The 24,491-nt window shown below is 50.6% G+C and overlaps 1 protein-coding gene across 4 annotated transcripts in view; it reads left to right on the top strand.

The window, feature by feature from the left end:
- The first annotated feature begins 249 nt into the window (after positions 1-249).
- GOLGB1 (golgin B1) overlaps positions 250-24,491 on the top strand; it is a 45,029-nt gene continuing 20,787 nt past the window's right edge. For 2 of the 4 annotated variants that reach the window (XM_065829743.2, XM_071803603.1), the window contains exons 1-12: positions 251-311; positions 3,917-4,050; positions 6,009-6,114; positions 6,678-6,830; positions 7,566-7,706; positions 10,159-10,320; positions 13,009-13,131; positions 13,567-13,680; positions 14,262-14,673; positions 15,291-15,382; positions 16,355-16,451; positions 22,207-22,820. In XM_065829743.2, the coding sequence (XP_065685815.1) occupies positions 6,016-6,114; positions 6,678-6,830; positions 7,566-7,706; positions 10,159-10,320; positions 13,009-13,131; positions 13,567-13,680; positions 14,262-14,673; positions 15,291-15,382; positions 16,355-16,451; positions 22,207-22,820 (2,007 nt within the window). In that variant the 5' untranslated portion in view covers positions 251-311; positions 3,917-4,050; positions 6,009-6,015. Of the gene's footprint in view, positions 312-474; positions 548-3,916; positions 4,051-6,008; positions 6,115-6,677; positions 6,831-7,565; positions 7,707-10,158; positions 10,321-13,008; positions 13,132-13,566; positions 13,681-14,261; positions 14,674-15,290; positions 15,383-16,354; positions 16,452-22,206; positions 22,821-24,491 lie in introns of those variants that run through there. The other 2 variants (XM_065829744.2, XM_071803602.1) reach the window with 2 other exon arrangements.

Raw genomic sequence — 24,491 nt, 5'->3', positions numbered from 1 at the left:
CACCGCCCGCGCGCAGCACACGCTCCGCCCCCCCTTCGCCACGCCCTGCCTCGGAAAGCCGTGGCTGATTGGCTGCTTCCTTGTTATTGGGCGGGTCCCCAAACCCTACTCGTGATTGGTGATTTTGTGCCATGTTGCAGGACAACCATGACCCCGAGGAGGCTGCTTCGTCGCAATTAGCTGACGGTCACGTCTATCTTCGAATCTCCGTAGTTGACTGGCTCTGGTCCTGTGGGGGGCGCGGCCGCACCGGAGGCGGAAGACGCGGCGGCGTGTTCCGGTGCTGAGGTGGCGGAGCGGCTGGCAGGTCGGTGAGTTCCGCACCCCTCGTTCTGGTCCCTTCGCTGGCTGCGGGCTCGGCTGTGGCCTCTGGTTCTCGGCCAGGGTCCCGGGCTGGGCTCCTTCCAGCGTGCAGCCCCGCCGGGAGCGGACCGGCCCGGCCGAGCCCAAGGAACCGGCGCGGGTTCGCGGCTCCGTGGGGTGGGCCGGCGGCGCCGCTTCGTGTCCTGGGCCCCGCCACGGCGGTGCCTCCGCTGCGGCCGTGCTGGTGAGCGCCGTGCCCGGTGTGACTGCAGCGGGGCCGTCCCGGGGAGGCTGTGCCGGCGGCCGCGCCGTCCGAGCTGCGGGGCTGGGTGTGCGGGGCGCCGTGGGTGGGTGTGCGGGGCGCCGTGGGTGGGTGTGCGGGGCGCCCTGGGTGGGTGTGCGGGGCGCCCTGGGTGGGTGTGCGGGGCGCCCTGGGTGGGTGTGCGGGGCGCCCTGGGTGGGTGTGCGGGGCGCCCTGGGTGGGTGTGCGGGGCGCCCTGGGTGGGTGTGCGGGGCCCGGGGCTCCGCGCGGTCCCGCAGCTCCGTGGGCGCTGGCGTCCCCTTCCCGGTTGCGGGGCTGCTCTGGCCCCGGGGCCGCGGGTGCTCAGGAGCTGTTGGTCTCTGATCCCTTCAGCCCCTCTGCCCCGTGTGAGGTTGGGTCCAGGGCCTGTGTGCAGCAGCAGTGCCTGCAGTGTCTGCCTACCTTCAAAACAAAGGAAATGCAAGGAATTAAACTTAAATTATGTATGATAAGCTTATAATAGAATGAATTAGGGAAAACCACTGTCAAGCTTTTCTTCCCTGTGACTGGTACCTAGAGACAGAAAAATATGGATTTATGCACTGCTTATCACTCATATGCAAACTGTCCTGTGACTAGTAATGGATTTAGGCTGCTTGGGTCAGTAGGGGAAGTGTATTTTAGAGCAAAGAAACCTCTTCTGGAACACTACTGATAGTCCCAGTGTTCAAAGTAAAGTCTTACAGGCAAAAATTCATTAATCATAGCAATGCTGAACAGAAAGTTATTTTCAGGTACATCCAGAACACAAACTGTACTGGCTTAGATCATGAACAGATTGCAGGTCTTTTGTGTTCTGCTATTAAATACAAAAATGGAAATCCATACCAAAGCCAGTGTGACCCTGGTAAAACAACAGTCTGGTCTTTGAGAGCTGTTCTGTTTGCTTTATTTGGGTGAGGCAGTGGAACACAGAATAACCTATGTCCTTCTCTGTTTATCTACTTCTGTTTATGAGGAAAATGGTCAGCATTGTATAATACTTTCCTGCTACAAGCTCAGAAGTAAATATCAAGTGCAAGCACCAGGGTGTTCCAGCCCTGAGCCCTTGAGGCTGACGCATGAGGCAGCTCCCACCTTGCAGGCGCTGGATGGACTGTTGGCTTTGGGACAGCTTTTAAAACTACTTGTTCCTGGAGTTCTTCTCAGGGGGGGTTCAAAGACGGCTGAGCCAGACTCTTTACAGTGGGATGCAGTGACGGGATGAGGCATTGAGCACAAAATGGAGCACAGGAGGTTCCCTCGCAACATCAGGAAAAGCTTTTTTACTGTGTGGGTTACTGAGCACTGGCACAGGCTGCCCAGGGAGGTTGTGGAGCCTCTGGAGATATTCAAAAGTCATCTGGACATGGTCCTGTGCAGCTGGCCTTAGGTGGCCCTGTTTGATCAGGGAGGTTGGACCAGATGACTGCTGTAGGTTTCTTCTTCCAACCTCACCCATTCTGTGATAAGATCCTCCCTGAGCCTTCTCTTTGTCCTCCACTGAATTTGTTCCAACGAGTTCCCACCTTTCTTGTTCTGGGGAGCCCAGAACTGGACATAGTACCCCAGATGTGGCCTCACCAGTGCTGAGTAGAGAGGAAGGATCATCCCCCTCCTGGCAACGCTCCTAATGCAGCTCAGGGTGCTGTTGGCCTTTGTTATGAGGCACATCATGAACTATGGTTCACTTGTCCACCGCCATCCTCAGGTCCTTCCCCGCAGAGCTGCTTTCCAGGTGCAGAAATTTGCGTTTCCCCTTGTTGAGTTTCATGAGGTTCCAGTGGCCCATTTCCCCAGCCTGTCCTGGTCCCATGGGTGGCAGCTTACCTGTTGTGGGGTGTCAGCCTCTCCTCCCAGCTCTGTGTCAGCTCCGCACTGCTGGTCCATCCTGCCAACCCCCACGTGGCCGTGTGTGACCAGTTTGTGCTCCCTTGCCTGGTCTTCTTCGCATACGGTACATCGTCTTCTGCTCCAGGCGTCCCGTTGGGTTTTGGTGGACTGGAACACCTGAAGCCTGGTCCTGCCACTAAAACCTGTGGGACAGAAGACAGTGAGTGCCTCTGCTTTTTGTGTGGTCAGGGCCCTGCCACGTTCAGAGGTGTGCCTGTGTTCTCCCTGGGCTGCTTTTTGCTGTTTGTATAGTTGCAGAGTCACTTTTCATTCCACTTCTCATCCCTTGCCGTATTCAGCTCCCCTGATAATGCAATTTAAAAACGAGTTCAAAAGATGTGAGTCTCTAAGACTTGAGTTCAGGTTGTTAAAGTTCGTGCCTGTGCAGATAGGTACAGTCAGGCCTCAGTTCCCCTGCGTTTTGAACCAAGCCCAGTGAGGCGTATGAGCTTGAGTTTAGTGTGGGCTTAATGTAGCCAGCCTGGATAGAAGCCAGGGAATCATTTCTCAACGTAGTCCATGTACACATGCTTGAGATGGTGATGTTTTAGCATGCAGATATGTGCCGGGCCCCATACCTGTTGCTGGTTGCAATGAATGTCTGTGGATGCCTAGGTTCTACTTTTTTCCGTATTTGTAATACCACTTCTAATAAATCATCTATTGGTTCTGTCAGCCCTAAGTCATGTTTTCTTGTATGACCTCATGTGGCATCTCAGCCGCATGTTGTTCATTTGTGACTTGAAGAGCCAAATGCTCCATGGGAAGATCAGATCCCTCCTCTTCAAATATTGGATGGCAGTTTTTAGCACTGCCAAGGCAGCAGGTTCTGTTCGTCACTGCGGCATCGTGGGGTGGTGGTTTACAAAACTAGAAATGCTTTATCCTTATAGTGAACCGGGTATTCCAGGTGTTTGAATGAGTCTCTTGTTTTGCCAGCTTGGTGAACAGTTGACATTTCCAGGTGCTACTAGGGAAATTTCTTCTGTCAGACTACATTATTCTCGAATTCCACGCCTCAGTCTCCCCGGCCAGCTGAGGAGCAAGCGAAGTACGGTCACTTTTTTCACTGGCTGTTGTATTGATACAGAGTGCGGACAATGCTGGCTTTCTGACCACGGCTTGAGTAATTTCATCCTGTGGAACAGCTCGCGGGAGCCTGTCTCAGGCCTGGCGTTTGCTGGCCTGTCTGTTTGCTTCAGTCGCTGCTTCTGCAGCATTTTGTCCTGTAGGTTGCTGAGACCAAGCTTACACCACACAGCAGAACGGGTCACAACAGCAGAAATCCGGTTTCCAGAACAGGGAAGACTTCACTTTTTATGCTTGTTGCAAATGACTGACTGTAATAATCCCGAGATGTAGTGTGTAGGGTGAAGAATGGCCTTGTTTCTTTACTGTGGGATAGATTATTTTTCTCTTTTTTTTTTTTCTTTCACCAAGAGACTTGTTCGTGCAGCCTGTCAGGACCCGCAGGGTAAAGAACGGCATGAAGTACTCGTGTGTGACTGCGCTGCCTTGGAAACCCCTTCACCACTGAATTAGCAGACCTGTGAGCTACTCGGTGCATGGAAGAGGTTGGTGTTCTCACTCCATTTTCTGCTATGGATATTCTAATGTGCTTTGTGACATTTTTCTGCTTCTGCAAAATCAGGTGGATAGAAGGTGTGACTGCTACGGGAAAATAATGCATTACTGTTCTCTCTATTGTCAATATTTTGAGCTAAGAGCAAGGATTTGCTTCCTAAGAGAAAGGAGGTCTGGAGCGAGTGGATCATTGTAGCCAGCTCCAGAAGCCTGCTTCTAGCTAAACAGAGACTTCTTGTTGTACTGAAAGATTCCGTTTGATGGAGATAGTTATTGATCTTATGGCTAATGGGAATTTTCCCAGTTTCAGTTTGCAGTGTTGTAGCTTCTTTTACAAATTATTTTGCCATTTACAGGCATGGACTTACAGTTGGGACAGATCTGTAACTTTTCTGTTAAGAAATATGTGAAGTGTCATGTGTCACCTTTCTTCGTAGAACGTTAGAAAGATTTAGGTCTCAAGGGACATTGGGAGTTCCTTTGGTCAAACTTCTTAGCACAGCTGACGTCAAAGTTGAGTCAGGTTGCTATGAGCCTATTCCAGTATTTTTTGTCATCTTACCTGTGCTTTTTTTTCCTCTGATTGAAGTTTCTTGCGCTGCCACTTGTGCCCAGTGCCTCGTGTCCATCTGCTGCGTGCCCTGAAGTGTTTGGTTCTGTCTTTAGCTGCCTAACAGGCGACTGTAGGGAAGGTGGCTGTTGTATCCCCTCCTTACCCTGTTCACAAGGCTGAACAAGTCCAGTGTTTTTTAGCGTCTCTGTATGTCTTGTAATTCAACACCCGATGATCCTGGGGGCTCTCTGCTGTGCTTGCTTTGGTTTGTTGTCACTGTCATGTTTGTGTAAAGTGGAGGCTGTACTCCACGTGTCGTCTCGTCAGTGCTGAACAGAGAGGAATAATTGCTCCCCTCGGGCTGCTGGCTGCGGTGTCACTGTCACTGTCGCGGACCCTGTGCTGGGGGAGGCAGCGCCGGCTCACGCTGGGCTCATCCCTCGGTTGTTCCCTGCGGTGTGGCTTTACAGCCCGTTGGTCCCCAGCCTGTGCTGCTGCAGAGGTTCGTTCCATCCCGGTGTCAGGCTCTGTATCTGTCTTTTCTGAACCTCATGATGTTTCTGTGCATCTGTTTCTCTAGCTCATGGGAGTCCCTCTGGCTGGCAGCTCTATACTTAGGTCATCAACCACTCATTAGAATTTGGTGGATTTATTGAGGTGGATTACATCCCATTGTCTGGGTTAATGATGGAGAATTTAATCTTCCACTCTCCTTCAGAATGGCAAATGATGTATTGCTGGCTGGTACTGCTTCACCTCCACTTGCTGGAGCAGTTTGGCTCCTGAATTTCAGGGAAAGAAAAGAAGGTACACTGAGCAGCAGCCAGGCAGTGCATGGCCCCTCCAGACTGACCCTCCGTGTCAAGGTCCCGTCCTGCCACATGTGTGGCATGCAGAGGTCTCATCATCTCTCTAATGTGACACACTTGCATCTGTTTATCAAACATCAGGACTGAGTTCACCATTCCCACTACTTGTTAACAGAAAGCTTATTTTATGTATTTACAGGCCATGTTTGGTGTAAGGAAGTGACTTCATTTAAGAATCACTTACTCTTCTGTTGATTAAACTGAACAGATCGTGGTTCTGTAATGTAATTGCTAAGAAAGATCAAGAATAAACTATGATAGTGACTTGAAATCTGGCATAAAAATGTATTCTTTGATCGTATATGTAGAGTAGTGGGGGCATCTGTATGTGTCTTATCAGCACACGCTCGGCTTTTATGTTCCCAGAGTCTGGCTGCTTTTGTTAACAAGATCATTTCTTTATTCCCGAGGTTTTACTTTGGCTTTTCTCTCTGGGCAGAGGAGACGCATTCCCTGTGAGCCTGCTCATCTGCTTGTTCCTCCTGGTCGTTTCACCTCTGTAACTGTATTCTGTGTTTTGTTCTAGGCTGAAGATGCTAAGCCGTTTGTCAGGTTTAGCAACTACTGTTATACAAGAACTGTCAGGTGATGACAGAGATGATGGAGATCCAGTTACTGAATCCTTTATTGCAGTAAGTGTGATGTTATCTCAAGACTTTCAGATCTTATTGAGAGTTGGGTTGGGGAGTGTGGATCATTTGACTGCAGTGAGAACTGTTTCCTGCCGGACACAGCTGCCATTTCACTTTGCTTCTGTTTTCCTTACCTCTTAAGTCAGCACTTTGTGGGACAGACCATAATCCTTAGTTTCCACATCTCAAGGTGATCCTAGGGAACAAACTGGAATTAGGGTGAAGACTGCCTATTCTGTGTGGCAGAAAGGGGAGCTCTGCATGCCCGGTGACAGTGGAAGGCTTGATCTGTACGTTGCCCTTTGGTACTTGGAACCGTGGACAGTGTGTGGATGGTGGAGTCTCTCCAGTGCCACGCATGGCAGATCTGCTGCTGCTTTCTCTGTGTGTTGGCTCATGGGTATCCTGAGCTTTCCTACTGGTTTCACCTAATTTTGTATAGTTTTATAGGCTACATGAAGTGCTTGCAAGCAACAGAGTGCGGCATTTAGGACTGGAGCTGCAGATGCTGTGCTGCAGCCCGTTTGGACGTTTCCTCCAGACCCTCCATCTCGCTGTTGCAGGTCCAAGCTGCAGAGCCACAAGCACAAAGCATGGCGGAGGCGCCTGAGGAGCTGCTGGAGCGCCTCGCCCAAACAGAGCAGCTCGTCGTTCAGCTGAAGGATTTGATCCGAGAAAAGGATGCCCTGCTCCAGCAGAAAGAGACTGTACTCAAGGTATCATTTCTGTCACTGGGGACCTGGGAGCAAGAGTGGTGTGCTGCTTCAGCTTCCTGTGCAAGCCAGTCTCTGTCTGTTTGTGAATATTTGAGGCACCTGCACTACTAAATGCATCAATTCCGGAGAACTGTTGGAATCCAAAGAATAGACCCTAACCCGAGAGATATAGGGTAGCTTCTGTTCACTTTGTGTAGGAATAATTCCTGCTAGATTAGATAAGTTACATCCCGGTTATGTAGCATTTTGTCTTGGAGCTCGTCAAGGCCCGTGCAGATTGATGGTGGCTCTAACATATACTAATCTGTTTTGTGTGAGGCTTTTCTTTCCCTGCTTCAGAGTGTTTGAGACAAGGAGCAGTCCTGTGATTTTATGGCACGTAACCGAAGATATCTATTGTGTACCCTGGGGCACGATGTGAGAGAAAGTGCAGTTACTTGAGGTAGTGTTGAGGGACGGCATATAGCAGAGGAAATCAAACTGATTTGCGTTAACTGCTGGAAGTCCCTTGAGGGATGTGTCCCTTGAGGAGGAAGTACTAGAGCCACCTATTTTGCTATGTATAATTCTTCAGAGCGAATTCGTTTCCCGGGCGTGCTTTAATTAGCACTGTTACTGGGGGGGCAGGTTTGGACAAGGAACAGCAGACTGACAAATAATGTAGCTTTTCCAAGTGATGCTTTCAGGGTGGCAGCGCTGGAATTTTAAATGCGGTTGGTTTGTGTCCTTTTGCAGGAAGAGCGAGAGGCTGCAGATGCTAAGCTGATGAAACTTAAACTTCAGGCCAAAGCCAAAGTGGCCTCTCTAAACAAACGCATTGAGGAGCTGACAGAGAAAGGATCACCACTGCCTGCACAAACCTTGTGTGAAGAGCAGGTATGTCCCACGGTTGGGAGAACAGGGCTACCTCAGAGCTGTTGGCCTCTACGGGTAGTCTGGTGCCACCCTGCGTTTTCAGTCCCAGTGCACTAGCAGGGCCTCTCTTGTTAACAGGATGTGCACAGTTCCAGCGGGGTGTCCCTGCTGTACTTGTACCACTGTGCTGCTGGTACTGCAGGTGCCCCTGGAGCGCTCAGCCTGATCTCCTCAGAGTACAGGCCGGTTTCGTTTTGCATGACTTCAGTCATCTGTTCTAGCAAAGTTCTTTCCTGCAGAAATTACACATCCATCTGAACTGTAAGTTTCAAATGTTATCTGTTGTATTAGTACAGCAAAGGAGAGGGCAGGTTGGCTGAAATGTAAGAACAAGGAAGAAAGGAGATCATTAAAATTGAAAGGCACTAACTTCAATGTAAAAAAAGATGTAACTTTTTTTTCTAGCCACGTAGCTTCCTGTGCCACCACAAAGTTTTATGGTTAACAAGCCATAGTTGTGTAAAGCTAGGTAAAAAATGAGGATAAAGTGTCCTGTACCAAGGCCTTAAAGAAGCTATTAACCACTCGCTAAAAACTCCCACTGGAGCTGGTCACTTCTGAAAACTTAAAATTGTTCTGCTGACCACATAGTTTTCTTTAAAAAGTTTGTGGTGTTAGGCAAGGGAAATGTGACAGGAGTCCAGACAGGTTGCAGGACATCGGATGATGTTCATTGAACCAGAGAAGATGTGGGTTGTTTGAAACCATGAAAAAGAAGATTAGAAGATGATAGGAAACAGCAACGGGTGAGTGTGAGAGCTGTCAGGTGAGAGGTGGCTGCTGATGGAGTCGAGATTGGCTCCATGACTTGTGCTTGCTGGTTTTGATTGATGGCATCACAAAATAATAGAAGTAGGCTACTATAGTTCAGTACAATCTTGAGACTCTTTCTCACTGCAGAACAGCATTTGGTTTTCATACATGAAGAATTGGATGATCTTGAGGATTGACACAATATAAAAACAGAGCAGAACTGAACAGTGCAGGACCAGGCGTTTGCCGGTTCTTGCCGCTGTGTGCTGGGCGGCCAGGGCCGGGCCCCGCGGCTGCAGCGGGCAGTGAGTCCCCGAGGCCGTCGGACCGTCTCGCTTCTCATCGCTGTCCGGGGCCGGGGCTCCTTTGGCTTATTCATGTGTAGCACGTGCAGACCCGTGAGCTGTTACGTGGCTTTGTGCAGACTTGTTGCTTTGAACTAATGAGCGTTCTTGCTTCAAAATTCAAATTTATCTGTTGAAGGCAAAATGAGGGAAAGCTTATCGGTTAATCAGTGTGATGTAGATTTTAAAAAGAGGTCTACTCCTTTTTATGTAAGGCAAACAGTTCTCCTTCCAACTATTGTACTGAGTGTGGCAAGACCTCACGTGGAGTGTTGTCGAGTTCTGTTCACCTGGGATTAGGCAATGAGTTCTGAGAACAGCAGCAGGTTTTCCGTTCTCCCATGGCGTTGGTAGCTGCTTTCACCAGACACGCACGGCAGCCTGGCTGTTCAGCCACGGGCAGAGGGGGACACCGCTTGTTCCCGCAGTCGTGTGGAGGAGGTGCGCTCCGGTAGAGTGGGGGAACTGCAGCACTGACGGTAAAGGGGTTGGTGTAAATTAGCCGTTAAGAACAATAGCCTTCTAATGAGAGGAGTGAAGTCTTGATACAGCCTGTGCTGTATCACATGGAGCAGAGCCTTTCTGGTTGGAATGCCGTTTAGGAGCAGTGCCTGCGTACAGCTGGTCTTCGAGAGACAAGGAGTGCAGGTGTTGTGTGCTGGCTGTCCGAGGAGATACAGCCTTGGCACTTGTTCTATGGGACGTGACAGAGTTAAACTTCATGGTCTCCAGCAGGGGATTTTAGTGCCTCGGGGTGGAGGAGAACTGCTGATTTTTTTTTGCATGTTTCATTTGCTTATTTCTAAGAGGTTCATTGCCATGAATCTCCTTAGCGGTTCCATTGGCATTTTCTGTGATCTCAAGTGTTCGGTGTCTGCCCCTTTGCAACATGGAGAATGTTCTTGTGTTGCTAATTTAAAATGTTTCATTTCTGGCATTAGAGAAATCTGTGACATTTAAAGCCTCACAGATCAAGGTGGTCATATTGTTGATTATGCATTATGTTTTATTTAATAACATTATTTACTTTAGTTTGTATTGTAAGCATTCATGGATAATTAGCTTGTCTAAAGTGCTTTGAAACTTGCCAATTAAAGGCATCTTGTGCGTATCTACACAGAAATAGGGAAAACAGTTACTTAACATAGGACTTCATTTAAAGAAACAAAACGTAAAGTGAAGAAATTTTTTAAAGGCAGTAGAAATAAGCATCTGGTTATAAGTCAGGAATGGAGTAGCATTCTATTTTGTTTGGTTTTAATTGATACTGATCAGTTTACTTTCTTCTGTTTCCTCCCACTTCTTTCCTCTCGCAGTGTCAGGACAGTCAGCAAAAGAGAAGGGAGAGGCATGGAGAGGAAGCTGAAGCACTGAGAGAGCAGCTCAGGGCGCGAGAGGAGGCTGTTCGGGACCTGCAGGAACAGCTGGCTCTGGCTACAGTCAGCCTCAAAGATGCTGAAATCAAGTATGCTACGCAGGTACAGAAACGTTTTTCTGTTCATCAGTCTGTGTGTGCCCGTTTCCCAGCCCCCACTTACACTGGCATGATAGGATAGGATAGGATAGGATAGGATAGGATAGTTCATCTGGGAGGGACCTGCAGTGATCATCTGTTCCATCTGCCTGACGTCTTCAGGGCTGACCAATGGTTAAAGTGTGTTATTAAGGGCATTACCCAAATTCCTCTTAAACACCAAGAGGCTTGGGGCATTGACCACCTTCCTAGGAAGCCTGTACCAGTGGGTGACCACACTCTTGGTAAAGAAATTATTCCTAATGTCAAGTTTGACCCTCTCCTGACGCAGCTATGAACTATTCCCTGCGCCTTGTCACTGGATGGTTTAAGAGAGACAGTTGTTCCTGAGAACAGGCCGCTGTTGGGAACATGGCTGAGTCCTGCAGCCTGACAGAGGGTGCCCGAGCTCTGTGACCCCAAGTCCAGCCATAGCATGGCTGAGCATGGGCGTGTTCCCAGCGGGTGCACAGCTACAACTCCTGTGACCTACATGGGTGTCCAGCCACCTTGATAACGCAGACAGAGGCGCCCAGCACTCACCTGTGCACAAACTGGGCTGGAGGGCTGGAGCACCTCTCGTGTGAGGATGGGCTGAGAGAGCTGGGGCTGTGCAGCCTGGAGAAGCTCCAGGGAGACCTTAGAGCTGCCTCCAGCACCTAAATGGGGCCTACAGGAAAGCTGGAGAGGGACTTTTTACAAGGGCAGGGAGTGACAGGACAAGGGGCGATGGCTTTAAATGGGAAGAGGGAGATTCAGCTCAGGTCTAAGGCAGAAGTTGTTCCTCTGAGGGTGCAGCCCTGGCCCAGGCTGCCCGGCGCAGCTGTGGGTGCCCCGTCCCTGCAGAGCTCAGCGCCGGGCTGGATGGGGCTCTGAGCAGCCGGGGCTGCTGGAAGGTGTCCCTGCCCATGTGGGGGTGCGACTGGATGAGCTTTAAGGTTCTTTCCAACTCAGACCAGTCTGTGATTGTCTAAAACAGCACTAACAGCCTCCCCCTGTTCCCCTCTATAGCAGCTCCGATGACAGAATAGTTAGATAATGTACAGATGTGCATTGCGGATCTCACAGCAGCTGTGCTCAGACACTCCATCAGCCCAGTAACTGGCCCGTGGATCCAAGTCTCTCCAGTTGCTGGTGTGTGGACACACGAAGCCCCAGGGCCCACAGCTCCACTCCAGCTGCTGGTACAGACCCGTCGCTTACGTGTGTGCGCAGAGCTGGCCAGGACTCCCTGGTCCCTCCAATGGCCAATCCCCTGTGCCTTGCTTGTAGAAAAATGAGCGTGTTAGTGCATGTGCACACACTCCCCCTCCACGCACCTGACCAGGGCTCCCCTGCTCCATTTGGTAGCCAGCCCCTGTGGTCTTATCCTTAGACACAGACACATGCACACCCGTGTCCCTCTGGTCAGTGACCTCCCTGTGTTCTCACCGTTAGACGTACAGGACACATGGACACAGCTGGCCAGGACTGCCCTGGCGTCTCCGCAGCCGGCTCGCCGGGGATTCATGCACACAGAGCAGGGCTCGTCTCCAGAGAGCCCCAAGACCCGCGGTCTCTGGCAGCTGGTCAGAGCTCCCCTGGCCCCACAAGTAGCCAAGTCTGCCTGTGGTCTTACCGTTGGGCGCTGTCCCCACTCTGTCCTGGCTTCCAGGCTACTTCACCTACTTGCCAGCTAGTCCAGCTTGATACGGGCTAGTGATCATAGCGTCGCTTGCACACTTGCGCTTGCTCAAGCTTCTGGCACTGTGCAGACACAGACCTTCTGACCTGCGGTCCCACTGCAATTGCCGGCACTTCGGTTCACTTGCCCTGATCTCTCTGGCTGTTGGCACTGTGGACACACAGGCCCTTCTACCGCAGTCCCATTCCAGTTACGAGCGCTTAGACGCACTGAACAGACACCCTCTCCTACAATGGGAGAGTTAGAAATGGTATTTAGTAGGAAGACAGGACAGACTGCTGATTCAGGTTTGGCCAGACAAGCATTTTGAGCAGCCACTGTTTACACAACTGACCTTTTTTAATTCCCTTACCCTGTATTTTTAGTTTTTGTTCCTTCCCAAATCAGCTCGTTCCATCCATTTCCCTGCCTTTGGTTCTTCCTCTAAACATTCCGTAAGTCTTTTGCAACCCCAAAATGCTCTTGACCTGCATCGCACGCCGTGTCCTGCTCTCCTAGGCAGTAACCGCCCCTGGTGCAAGCGGTGCCCCGCGGTGAAGTCATTGTAACGCGTTTCACACCTGGAAGGTGGGACAGTGGCTCTCTGAGCAGGCGGGAACAGCCCCGGAGGCCTGGACTGGGAGTCCCTTCCTCCAACTTGGAATTTGGGTTCTTCCCTGCCTGCCTTTGCTGTTCTGCAATGGGCTCTGGAATGGCTGGAACAGTGTTCCCTCTGCTCCCAGACCCGCCGTTGCCTCCCCGCATTCTATCCTGGATGTAGATTAAATTCTGTGTGGGTCTGAAATATTGTCAGTTAATATGTACATATTAGTAGGATAAAGATACCATTTGACCAAGGTGACATAAGATTATCAAGGTGAAGACCTCATACACATAATATGCTGACGCATGTTCAGAGCAAGCTCATGTCTGTCAAGCTTGTAACCTTCCTGTTTGTTTGTCATTTCATTTTGCGGCATGTGTTTCCAGCTGAGCTCCCTGCAGGAGGCGGTTCGGGAGAAGGAAGCTCTCCTGGAAGAGCAGGTTCACCAGCACCAAGCAGAATTACTCAAGATAGTGGCTCAGTCAGATCTGGAAGCAGAGATGCAGCAGGTATATTTGATATAATAATCTTATTATGGAGGAGAAAGATAGAGAAATTGTACCAGTCTGAAGACGCCTTGAGAGAGCAGTTGTCATCAAAGTAACTCGGAAGGGGTGGGGAGAGATATGATTTGATTGTTAGGGATTTTTTGGGACATGAGTTTGGACTTTGAGAGTCCTGGCTTCAGTCTGCTGATTTGGTATCAGTTCAAAAGAAAAAAAACAGTTGAAGTATTAAATTACTGTGCTCCAGTTCCCTATTTGTGAAACAATGGTGAGCTCTTCCTACTGCACCAGGGCTCCAGAGTAAGTGTCAACAGAAGTGAAGTTATTCAGGCTATCAGACTAACTGTGTTATGGAAACAGGGTGTGTGGATGAAGCCGGGAAACCTTGGCTCCTGATGTGAGCCTCCGGGTCCTGGTGAAGCACTGTCTGTCCCACAGAACCTGCGGGCGCTGCAGCAGCGGCTGGAGGAGCAGGAGGCAGCTCTGCTGGGACGCGCTCAGGCGGTGGAGCTGCTGCAGCAGCAGTTACGTGCTGCTGAACAACAAAACCAGGTACCGGTTTGTGCTTTGCTTATTGCCTCACTCTTGTCTAAGTGGTGGATAGGACCTTTTTGAGTAGCTCGGAAGATACCAGATTAGCTTATTTCTGGCACAGGTTTCCAGCATGAAATGAGTGGGGGCTCCCTCAGGCCGGCTTTTGGAGCTGCAGGTCTGTCTGCAGAGCTTAGAGCAGGTCCAGCCAAACAGCAGGGACAGGGACGCTGCAGCTGCCATCTCGAGTGACCCAGAGGGACAATATCTGTCCATACTCCACCACTGACTGATACATTCAAAGACATCAAATACACGTTTTACCCACAGCAAAAGGGACTAACACAGTGCTGCTGCAGCTACACTGTTTGTGGGTGCAGTATCCAGGCCAGATTAGAGCACAGACAGATATTCTTTGGTATATTTTGCTGAGAGCTTGCTAATATGGTGAGACAGCTTCTGGAGTGGTGTTATTTCCTGTTTTCTGCTACTTAGATATTTGAGAATTATTTAATGGCAGTTTTAAAATATAATTGGGGTACTTTGCTTGGCAATGTGTTGAACAAGGTGAGAGAGAAGTTAATTTCCATACCCTCTCGCAGACGCTCCGAGATCAGTGCCAGAAGATGGAGGTAGAGCTGGGCTCCCTGAGGGATGTGCTAGAATCAGAGAGACAAGAGTCTCGTGGCCTCAGAGAGAAGCTGGAGCTGGAGCTGGCTGAGAGGAAGATGTGCTCGCATCGCTTGCAGGAGGAGCTGCAGTGTCTCCTGGGGCAGCTGGAAGAGGCAAGAGGAGCACAAGCTGCATTAGACGTGAAGTGTAAAGACCTGGAGCAGCAACAAAGGCTGGAGGTGGAAGAGAAGAACCTGCAGATCAGTTGTCTGAAGGCGGCCGAGCAAGAGCTGCAGTCCAGGCATGCTGTCCTTGTAGCTGAAAACCAGCAGCTGAAGCAGGACGTTGATCGGCTGTTGGTGTTGTCTGCTGAAAACAGTGCTGCAGTACAGAAACCACAGGGTGAGCAAGCACTGTGCTTTGGTGAAGCAGGGCCTAAGGATCACTGGGTTGCCTTCTGTTTGGCTTTGTTTTTATAATAGCTCGTAGCAGTCTTAGTGTAACAATTCCTAATTGCGTAGGAACACGAGAGTGGTTGTACTGTACCAAACTGGAGGTGTCTCTGGTGCGATCCCACCTTTCCTTTGGCTGTGACCAAGGAGGAGCATGAGCAGGGTAGCATGTGGGGTGCTGTCCCAGCCCATAACCTTCTGAGGCTTATGGATTTCTTGAGCCAGATGCATTTTTTAATTAGTTTAATAACTTGCTGGATTTTTTCCAGCAAGTAAGTTCTTATTAGATGTGCCGCATTCTTTACTCTGAATTTCTACTGAAATTGAAATAACCAGGAAAAGCAAATAGTACCATTTTCTCTGCAGGCTTGTATTAAAGCCAATAACATTGATCTTGTCTGAAGTTCTTATTGCAAATTGATTTTCTTCCAGCTCTTTCATGGCCCAAAACTGAAGCAGTGACTGAGAGATAAGGAATCTCATATACTATTGTGCATATGTCTAAACTGGATATATGTCAGCAAAAAAGGCAAGAACACACCTTAACTCCCCTTTTCCCTCCATTAGATGAACTTGTACAGGAATCTGAAGAATTTACCTGCGGTCAGAAGGAGCTGAGATCCCATTCAGTAGTGCAGGTCTCTGAACTGGAGAAGCAGGTATGACCTTTTCATGAGTCTCCTGAAATTCTTCCATACGTTGGGGAACTGAATCTGAATTCCTTTTCTATGATTTATTGCTTGAGAAAGGCTCTTATAGGCTCTCAGCTGATGAGCAGACGTTACGGTTGTGGAAGCCTGGAAAGAAATAGGAGTCAATTTGAGTAATGTAAAAGTTGAGCAGTGTAGGGGAAAGGGACCTGGGGGTCCTGGTGGACAACAGGATGACCATGAGCCAGCACTGTGCCCTTGTGGCCAGGAAGGCTAATGGCATCCTTGGGTGTATTAGAAGGGGGGTGGTCAGTAGATCGAGAGAGGTCCTCCTTCCCCTCTACTCCGCCCTGGTGAGACCCCATCTGGAATATTGTGTTCAGTTCTGGGCCCCTCAGTTCAAGAAGGACAGGGAACTGCTGGAGAGGGTCCAGCGTAGGGCAACAAAGATGATTAAGGGAGTGGAGCATCTCCCTTATGAAGAAAGGCTGAGGGAGCTGGGGCTCTTTAGTTTGGAGAAGAGGAGACTGAGGGGTGACCTTATTAATGTTTATAAATATATAAAGGGTGAGTGCCATGAGGATGGAGTCAGGCTCTTCTCAGTGGCAAACAATGATAGGACAAGGGGCAATGGGATCAAGCTGGAACACAAGAGGTTCCACTTAAATTTGAGAAAGAACTTCTTCTCAGTGAGGGTAACAGAGCACTGGAACAGGCTACCCAGGGAGGTTGTGGAGTCTCCTTCCCTGGAGACATTCAAAGCCCGCCTGGACACATTCCTGTGCGACCTCACCTAGGCGTTCCTGCTCCAGCAGGGGGATTGGACTAGATGATCTTTTGAGGTCCCTTCCAATCCCAAACATACTGTGATACTGTGATACTGTGATTTGTTAAAAGGTTAAGTGAAAGATCAAAGACTGCTGTATAGGTATAAACTGTATTGAAATTTGTCTTTCTCCCCTCTGTCCTATGTTTAAACAGAATGAAACAGCTTCACAGGAAAAAATAACAGATCAGGAAGATCAGAGTGGGACTTCACTCCTACCCACGGAAAACTTGGAGAGACAGAAGACTGAAGGTAACATGATTGTCTTACCTATTTTTGAATTCTTGCCTATTTTTAGATAATAAACTCGTCTGTGGCTACTGGTTCATTATGCTTTTGTTGTCAAGATCTTAAAAAATACTCTGTAATTCTTTCCAGTGGCTAAGGTAGGTTTGAATTCTAAAGGGAAAATGAGCTATTTGAATCTTAAGACAGTGAAAAGACTGATAGAAACCGATGAGTAAATAATCTGGAATGATTAAAAGATGGGGCTGTGCATGGCAGGCCTGCCTTCATGGTGTTGATTGTGGTATGGAGCGGTGGTTGGTGTTTGGCCATGAGACAGAGTGGGTAGAACCCGTTTACTGTATGGTTTGTGTGCGTCATGTTCCCGCACGGTCTATCGCGACAGTCTGTCTTCAGTCCCTGCAAGAGTTATGGAATGGATCCCCCGGGGGCGGTCGCAGGTCAGTTGAAGCGAGTGACTGGGAGCAGTCAGCACGGGTTCAACGGGCACCTCGTGCTCGACAAGCCTGAGCGCCTCCTGAGACAAGCAACGCGCTGGGTCCGTGTGCAGCGAGTGGTGGGTGGCGATTGCCTGGCTTTCTCCCAGGCTTCAGTAGGGCTCCCACAGCCTCCTCCTGGGGACACCGGTGCGCTTCGGTCCAGACCAGCGGTCCTGCGTCCATGGGCAGCTGGCGGACAGGCCGTACCCAGGGGGTGGCGGGAAATGGCTCCTTTTCACACTGGCAGCCTGCCACAAGTGGGTGCCCCGGGGGTCGATATTGGCCCAACGCTGTTTTACATCTTCATCAGTGACCTGAATGATGGAATCAAGTGTACTCTGATGCAGTTTGCTGATGGCACCAAACGGAGTGGGGAAGTGGACGCTTCAGAATGGAGAACCACCCTGCAGAAACACCTGGACAGGCTGGGAGTGGTCTGACAAGAACCTTCTCAAGTTCAGCAGGGGCAGGTGTAAGGTCTTGTAAGGTCTTGTAATCCATGGGTGCAGCGCAGGTGGGATCTCCCGGCTGGGGAGCAGCGCAGGTGGGATCTCCTGGCTGGGGAGCAGCGCAGCGGAAGGGACCCGGGGGCCATGTGGACAACACGCTCGGTGTGAGTGACCGGTGGCAAAGGCCAGCGGGTGCTGGGCTGCGTTAGCAAGGGCATCGCCAGCAGGGACACAGTCGTAATCCCACTCCACTCAGCACTCGTCAGGCCACATCCAGAACACTGTGTTCAGTTCTGGTCCCCACTATACAAAGAGATGTGGACAGGCTGAGAGGGTCCGGAGAAGGGCCACAGAGATGATCCGAGAATGGGGCAGCTGCCATCTGGGGAATGGCTGAGAGAGCTGATTTTGTTGAGCCTTGAGAAAAGGTTTAGGGGAGATCTTATAATCATGTCCCAGTATTAAGAAGATGGAAACTACCTTTTACAAGGATTCCCATGAAAAAGACAAGGGGTATTGGGTCCAAGTTAATCCTGGAGAGGTTTCAATTGGACACAAGAGGGAAGTCTTTCATGATGAGAACGATCAGCCATTGGAATAATCTCCCCCAGGAAGTGGTGGATTCCCCAGCATTGGGCACTTTTAAAATTCAGCTGGACAGGGTACTGGGCCAGCTTGCCTAGACCGGGCTTTGCCAAGGAAGCTTGGACCAGATGATCCTTGAGGTCCCTTCCAACTTGGTACTTTATGATTCTGTTGTATAAGTTCTTTTACTGGCTCTTACACTAAAGGTTGTGGCATCATCTCTAATAGAATTAACTAGGACTGAGATGAATCATAGACTCAGAGAATGATTTATGTTGGAAGGGACTGAAGGCAGATGTTAGTCCAGGTTCCTCCTGGAAACAGGATCAACTGTGAGATCAGACTGGGTTGCTCAAGCCTGTATCCAGCCAGGTCCTGAAACTTCCAACAACGGTGACAAAACAGCCTCCCTGGGCACCTCTTACGGTGCCTGACTGTACTTGTGGCAAAAAAAGGTCTTCATTACATCTGATTGGAAACTGTTTAGTTTCAGTATATGTGTGTTGTGTTTCATCCTCCTGCCTTGCACCGCTGTGAAAAGCCTGGCTCTATCTTCTCGGTAATCTCTTCATAGGTATTGAAAAGCTGCTTTTGTGTCTCCCCAAAGCCTTCTGTGTTCCCTCAGCCTCTTCTCACAGGGAAAGCGCTCCAGCCTGTGGCCGTCTTGCTGGTCTTCCACTGAGCTCGCTTCAGGTTATCGGTGTCTTTCCTGTACTGCCGGTCCAAGACCAACTGCAGTATTTGAAATGCACTCTAGCGAGTGCCCAGCAGAAGAAGAGAGATCTTGGATTGATCTGCTGGCCACGCTGCTGTTCACACTGCCCAGGATGCTGTTGGCCACGTTTGCTGCCAGGCACGCTTGCTGGCTCGTGTCTAGCAGATTCTCTTCATCCTTTCTTGCAGAGCTTGTCCCCAGCCTGTATTCCCAGGACTCTGCATTTGTCCTTGTTGAATTTTGGGAGGTTCCTGTTGCCCCATTCCCATGGCCTGTGTAGCCTGCGGTGACTGGCAGCCCTGCCTGTGTTTCAGCCCTTTCAGCTGTTTCCCTGCAGTGTTCCATGTTCTCCAGACCCAAGTGTGGACTCTGCTGCCTCCCGGTCCCAGATGGAGACGTTAACAGGAGAGGTGACAGACAGACCTCTGGTGTTCCGCGTGTTACTCACCTCCAGAGAGAGCGTGGCCTGTCCACCGCTGTTCTCTGGGCCTGATCATCCAACCAGTTCTTTGTGCGTTGAGTTGTCCTTCAGTCCAAACCATCGCTTCTTATTTTCGATACAGAAATATTGTGTGAGACACTGGCAACAGCCTTGCTGAAGTCAAAATAAATGCTATCCGCTGCTCTCTCTTCATCCACAAATGCATAGAAGGCAATTTTCTAGCCCAAATGTGATGTAACTGTGGTAAATCCACGCTGAGCGTTCTTAGCTGCTGCCTTTCCCCTGTGCCTGCTAACGTGCTCCGAGAGGACTCACTTTGTGACTTCTGGAGGGACTGAAGTGAGGCACACTGGCTTGGAGTTTGCCATATCATGTTTTTGGCCTTTTTTTGAAGATGGATGCACCATTTGTCTTTCTCCAGTCATAGTGGGCTCCCCTCAGTTTCATAGCTTTTCGGTGACCGTACTGTCCTGGCAGCGATGCTGACCAGCTCTCTCGGTTCCCTCGAACGCAAGACAACCTGTCTGTTCTCGTGAACCGGTATCGCTCCATTCCTCACACAGGTAGTCCTGGACTCAGTGCTCAGGACAGAGGCTCGGAAAACCTTGTTGGTGAAGACAGAGACAAAGAAGGTGCGGAGTATCTCACGTTACCTGTGCGCACTGTCACTAAGTTGTAAAACTCATTCAACCACAGTCCTGCGTATTCCTCCTTCAGCCTTTTACTGCCCATGCAGAGGCAGAGGCTGTTTTGTTCCCTTGCCATCCCTTGCAAGTCTTCAGTGCAGTCATTTCTGGCTTTTCTAATGTTGTCCTTAAATGTACCTGAGTTTGTGCTTTGCAGCCTGTTCTGGTTTTATCCCCTATATAACACGTCTTGGCCTCAGAGCTCTGCCAGGAGTCCCTGTTCGCTCGAGCCGGTCTCCTGGTGCGTTGGTTTTCCTGAGTGCCGAACTGACCCGTCCTTGTGCTGGGATGGTGCTGTCGTTACAAACCCGCCAGCCTTACTGAGCTCTGCTCCGTTCGGAGCTCTCTGCCCTGGGATCCCACCTCGATCCCAAATAACGTGAAGCCTGGTCTCCTGGAGTCTGGAATCTGCACCTCTCTCGCCCCCCTTCCTCACTCTGCTCAGGATCTTTAAGTCCTGTGTTTCACAGTCACAACAGCCAAGGCTGACACCGATTATCACATATCCAGCTGGTTATTCCCTGCTTATGAACAGCAGACCTAGCTGTGTGTCACTCTTGTTCGGCCCATCCAGTGCCTGCATCAATAACTTACCTCTGATGCTTTCCAGCAGTCTCGCAGGTTGCCGTGTTGGGACGTGTTTCCCTGTTACCCTTCCGGCAGGTACCGGGGAGGTGAAGGCCCCCAGAAGATTCAGGATCTGTGACACACAAACTGCCTCAAATTGTCTGAAGACAGATGTTTACTGGCACGTGGCCAGCGTGGAGATGAACACATTCCTTGTCTTCCCAGGTAGTGAGAAGACTGAGATGGTATCTGTTGGTACCAAATATGAATAGAAGCTTTCTTCCTATAGCAATTAATCATGGAAGCTAAATAACCATAATTATTACTTTCAAACATGGAGGGTTGATGTTTTTTTTCCAGATGTGATACAGGAACTATTTTTTTGCCTATCTCCTGGTCTGGAGTATCAAAACGTCTTGATTATGTCCTGAGTATCGTAGAATGGTTGGGGCTGGAAGGGACCCAGCGCCATTGCCCAGGACAATGTCTAGATGGCTGCTCAGTATCCCCAAGCGGGGAGACTCCACAACCTCCCTGTGCAACCTGTGCCTGCACAGTGGAAAATGTTTCCTGATGTTGAGGGAAGCTCCCGTGTTCCAGTGTGTGTCCATTGCCTCTGGTCCTGTCACTGAGCACCACTGGAAAGAGCCCAGCTCCATCTTCTTTACACTCTTCTTTCAGGTATTTATGCTCTTTGATAAGATGCCCGCTGAGCCCTCTCTTTGCCAGGCTCAGGAGCCCCAGCCTGCTCTGCCTTTCCTTCTAGAGAGGTGCTCCAGTCCTTCAATCATCCGCGTGGCTCTTGGTTGGACTCTCCAGTGTGCCCTGTCTCTGGTGTGGTCAGGAGCACCCAGCTGGACACGGTACCCCGGGGTGGCCTCACCAGTGCTGAGCTGGGGCCAAGGAACGCTGTGCCTAATGCAGCCGGGTTACCATTTGCCGCCGTTGTGGCCAGGGCACATTGCTGGCTCCCCATCCGCTTGGTGTCAGCCAGGACCCGCAGGGGCTTTCCTGCAAAGCTGCTTTCCAGCTGGGAGGTCCCCAGCATAAACCGGTGCTGTGGGGCTGTTCCTCCCCAGTAGAGAACTTTGCACCTCTCCTTGTTGAACGTCGTGAGGTTCCTGTCTGCGCGTTTTTCCAGACTGTCCAGGCCCCTCTGAATGGCAGCACAACCCTCTGCTGTATCCGCAGCTTCTCCCAGTCGTGTGCCACCTGCGAGCTCGCCGAGGGTGCAGTCCGCCCCCTCATCGCATCCTGAGCTGGGGTCCTCAGAGGGCTGGAGCACCTCGTGTGAGGATGGGCTGAGAGAGCTGGGCTGTGCAGCTGGAGAACAGAAGCTCTAGGGAGACCCGAGAGCCGCCTCCAGCACCTAAATGGGGCCTACAGGAAAGCTGGAGAGGGACGTTTTACAAGGGCAGGGAGTGACAGGACAAGGGGCCATGGCTTTAAACGGGAAGAGGGAGATTCAGCTCAGGTCTAAGGAAGAAGTTGTTCCCCTGAGGGTGCAGCCCTGGCCCAGGCTGCCCAGCGCAGCTGTGGGTACCCCGTCCCTGCAGAGCTCAGCGCCGGGCTGGATGGGGCTGCTGGAAGGTGTCCCTGCCCATGTGGGGGTGCGACCGGATGAGCTTTAAGGTCCCTCCAACCCAGACCAGTCTGTGATTCTACACTGAACAAAAAAAGCCCCAAAATGCAGTATCCAATGACAATGTTACACATCTCCACTACGTGTTGCTAACAGCCGTGTGCCCTGTTCTCTAAAGCTCCTGGAGGGATATATCGTCACTCTCTACATCAGAGTTTTAATTTTCAAGGGAATTGTTTGTGTTTGACTGTTTCAGAAACACCGCACTCAGAACGTGTTCTGCAGGAGCCGCAGCGGGACGCTCGGATGGTCACAGAACGCGTTCTGCAGGAGCCGCAGCGGGACGCTCGGATGGTCACGGAACGCGTTCTGCGGGAGCCGCAGCGGGACGCTCCCATGGTCACGGAACGCGTTCTGCGGGAGCCGCAGCGGGACGCTCGGATGGTCACGGAACGCGTTCTGCGGGAGCCGCAGCGGGACGCTCGGATGGTCACGGAACGCGTTCTGCGGGAGCCGCAGCGGGACGCTCGGATGGTCACGGAACGCGTTCTGCGGGAGCCGCAGCGGGACGCTCGGATGGTCACGGAACGCGTTCTGCGGGAGCCGCAGCGGGACGCTCGGATGGTCACGGAACGCGTTCTGCGGGAGCCGCAGCGGGACGCTCGGATGGTCACGGAACGCGTTCTGCGGGAGCCGCAGCGGGACGCTCGGATGGTCACGGAACGCGTTCTGCGGGAGCCGCAGCGGGACGCTCGGATGGTCACGGAACGCGTTCTGCGGGAGCCGCAGCGGGACGCTCCAATGGTCACGGAACGCGTTCTGCGGGAGCCGCAGCGGGACGCTCCAATGGTCACGGAATGTGTGAAGCAGGTAATGATTAAGGAGCTGAAACAAGCTAAAACTAAAACAGGTCAAGGGCTGGCTTTGAAACAGCTAAGCTGTTATGGCCTTTTTTAACAATCCTCTTTGGAAGGTTATTTTTAACAGGATTAATGATGAAAGACAGAAATAGCTTTCAAATGCTGCTCGTGCTGTGTTCTTATCAGACTGTGTTTCTCTTTAGCTGTGCGGAATTCTTGTGTCCTTGATCCAGCTGATCCATATTCGTGCTCTTTTCTGCCTCTTTTGGGTTAGTTCTTCAACAAAACCATAGGGTAAGCAAGACCATAGGGTAAGTTGAGACAAGTCTCAGGAAATACAAAGTGTCAGCTGTCGTGGGATGCCTGTCACACCGTTCCCAGTGCCCCGATGGGGGTCTGACATACTGGAGGAAGCTGGGCTCTCTGTGGTAGGTGGACACAAGCAGACTGTCCTGTGCTCTTCCGCTGGGAGCAGCCGCGGGTACCGTTGCAGTCAGTGTATTGGTGAGAATAAGGCAGGATTAGACACCTGCTGCTTTGCCTATGGATATCTGTACTAAGAATTTGTTGTGGAATTGTTTGTTAGCTTAGGGCAAGACCGGGGCTCTTTCCAGACTGCTCCCTCTGCTCCAACCTGCCAGCAGATGCAGACGATGCTGTGTTTCATCTAATACATTCCGCCTCAACAGAGAGACTTCATAGTATATGAATTACTGTGAAGTATTAGGGCAAAAGTTGACATTTGGGACTCATGTTGGAACTGGAGAAGGCATTTTGAGCCAGCTCATCCTGCTTGACTTCAGACTCCTACATTCCGCCTGCCTGTAGTCAAGGAGTATGCTGGAGGATCAATGGACAGACACACAGACATGGGGACACTGGGACACACACAGACATGGGGACACTGGGACACACACAGGGACACTGGGACACACACGGGGACACTGAGACACACACAGACACATGGTCTTTTCAAGGACAGATATAAGCCTTGGGGCTATTTTCTAAAGCCCTTTTATTACAGTGGAGATAACAGGTTCTTTAGCACATGGCTCAGCTGGACCAAGTTGGATGTTGAAAATGGGTCAATTAATCCAACCCTGGAATTGTCCGTTTCAATGTCTTAACCACGAGCAGAGTCCAGCTAACTAGCACGCCTGTCAGCGTTTACACCTGCACAGCCGTATCCTGCCGTTTGCGTCTGACCCGTGACTTTAGACCAAGATGTATGTGAATCCAAAGCCAGTTCAGGGGTTTGGGTCCTGTGCGCAGGTTATTTAGATGCACGCCATACATCCCGTTTCAGTGACTGCAGCTTGCAAGGGCAACGTGCTGGAGATCATTTCCTTACGGTTGTGTGAGCGCTTAGTGCCCTGGACTTACATTCTCGGTAGCTGCAGCCGGTGTTAATTCTGAACGCTTCATTTTGTTTTCAGTCGTTCCGTTGCTGGGTTGAGGTTTTTCGCTTGCTCTTCGGGAGGGAGCAGCTGTTTTAGAGACACTTTGCTTAGTTCTGACTCTGTCTCCTCATGCTCTGGTTCAAACCTTTTCCCAGGGGAGCAGCACTAATGGTGCCAAGTGTTTGTTGTTGTGAAAGACAATGTGTGTTGGGAACTAGCCAGAAATGTTGCCATTCATTTTTGGTTCATGTTAACTTACAAATGGAGTTTTCAGAGAGGCT

This window comes from Patagioenas fasciata, chromosome 1 (assembly GCF_037038585.1).
Source record: "Patagioenas fasciata isolate bPatFas1 chromosome 1, bPatFas1.hap1, whole genome shotgun sequence".
Taxonomy (NCBI): Eukaryota; Metazoa; Chordata; class Aves; order Columbiformes; family Columbidae; genus Patagioenas; species Patagioenas fasciata.
Note: the sequence above shows the minus strand (reverse complement) of the source record. Positions and strands in the feature narration are given on the sequence as shown.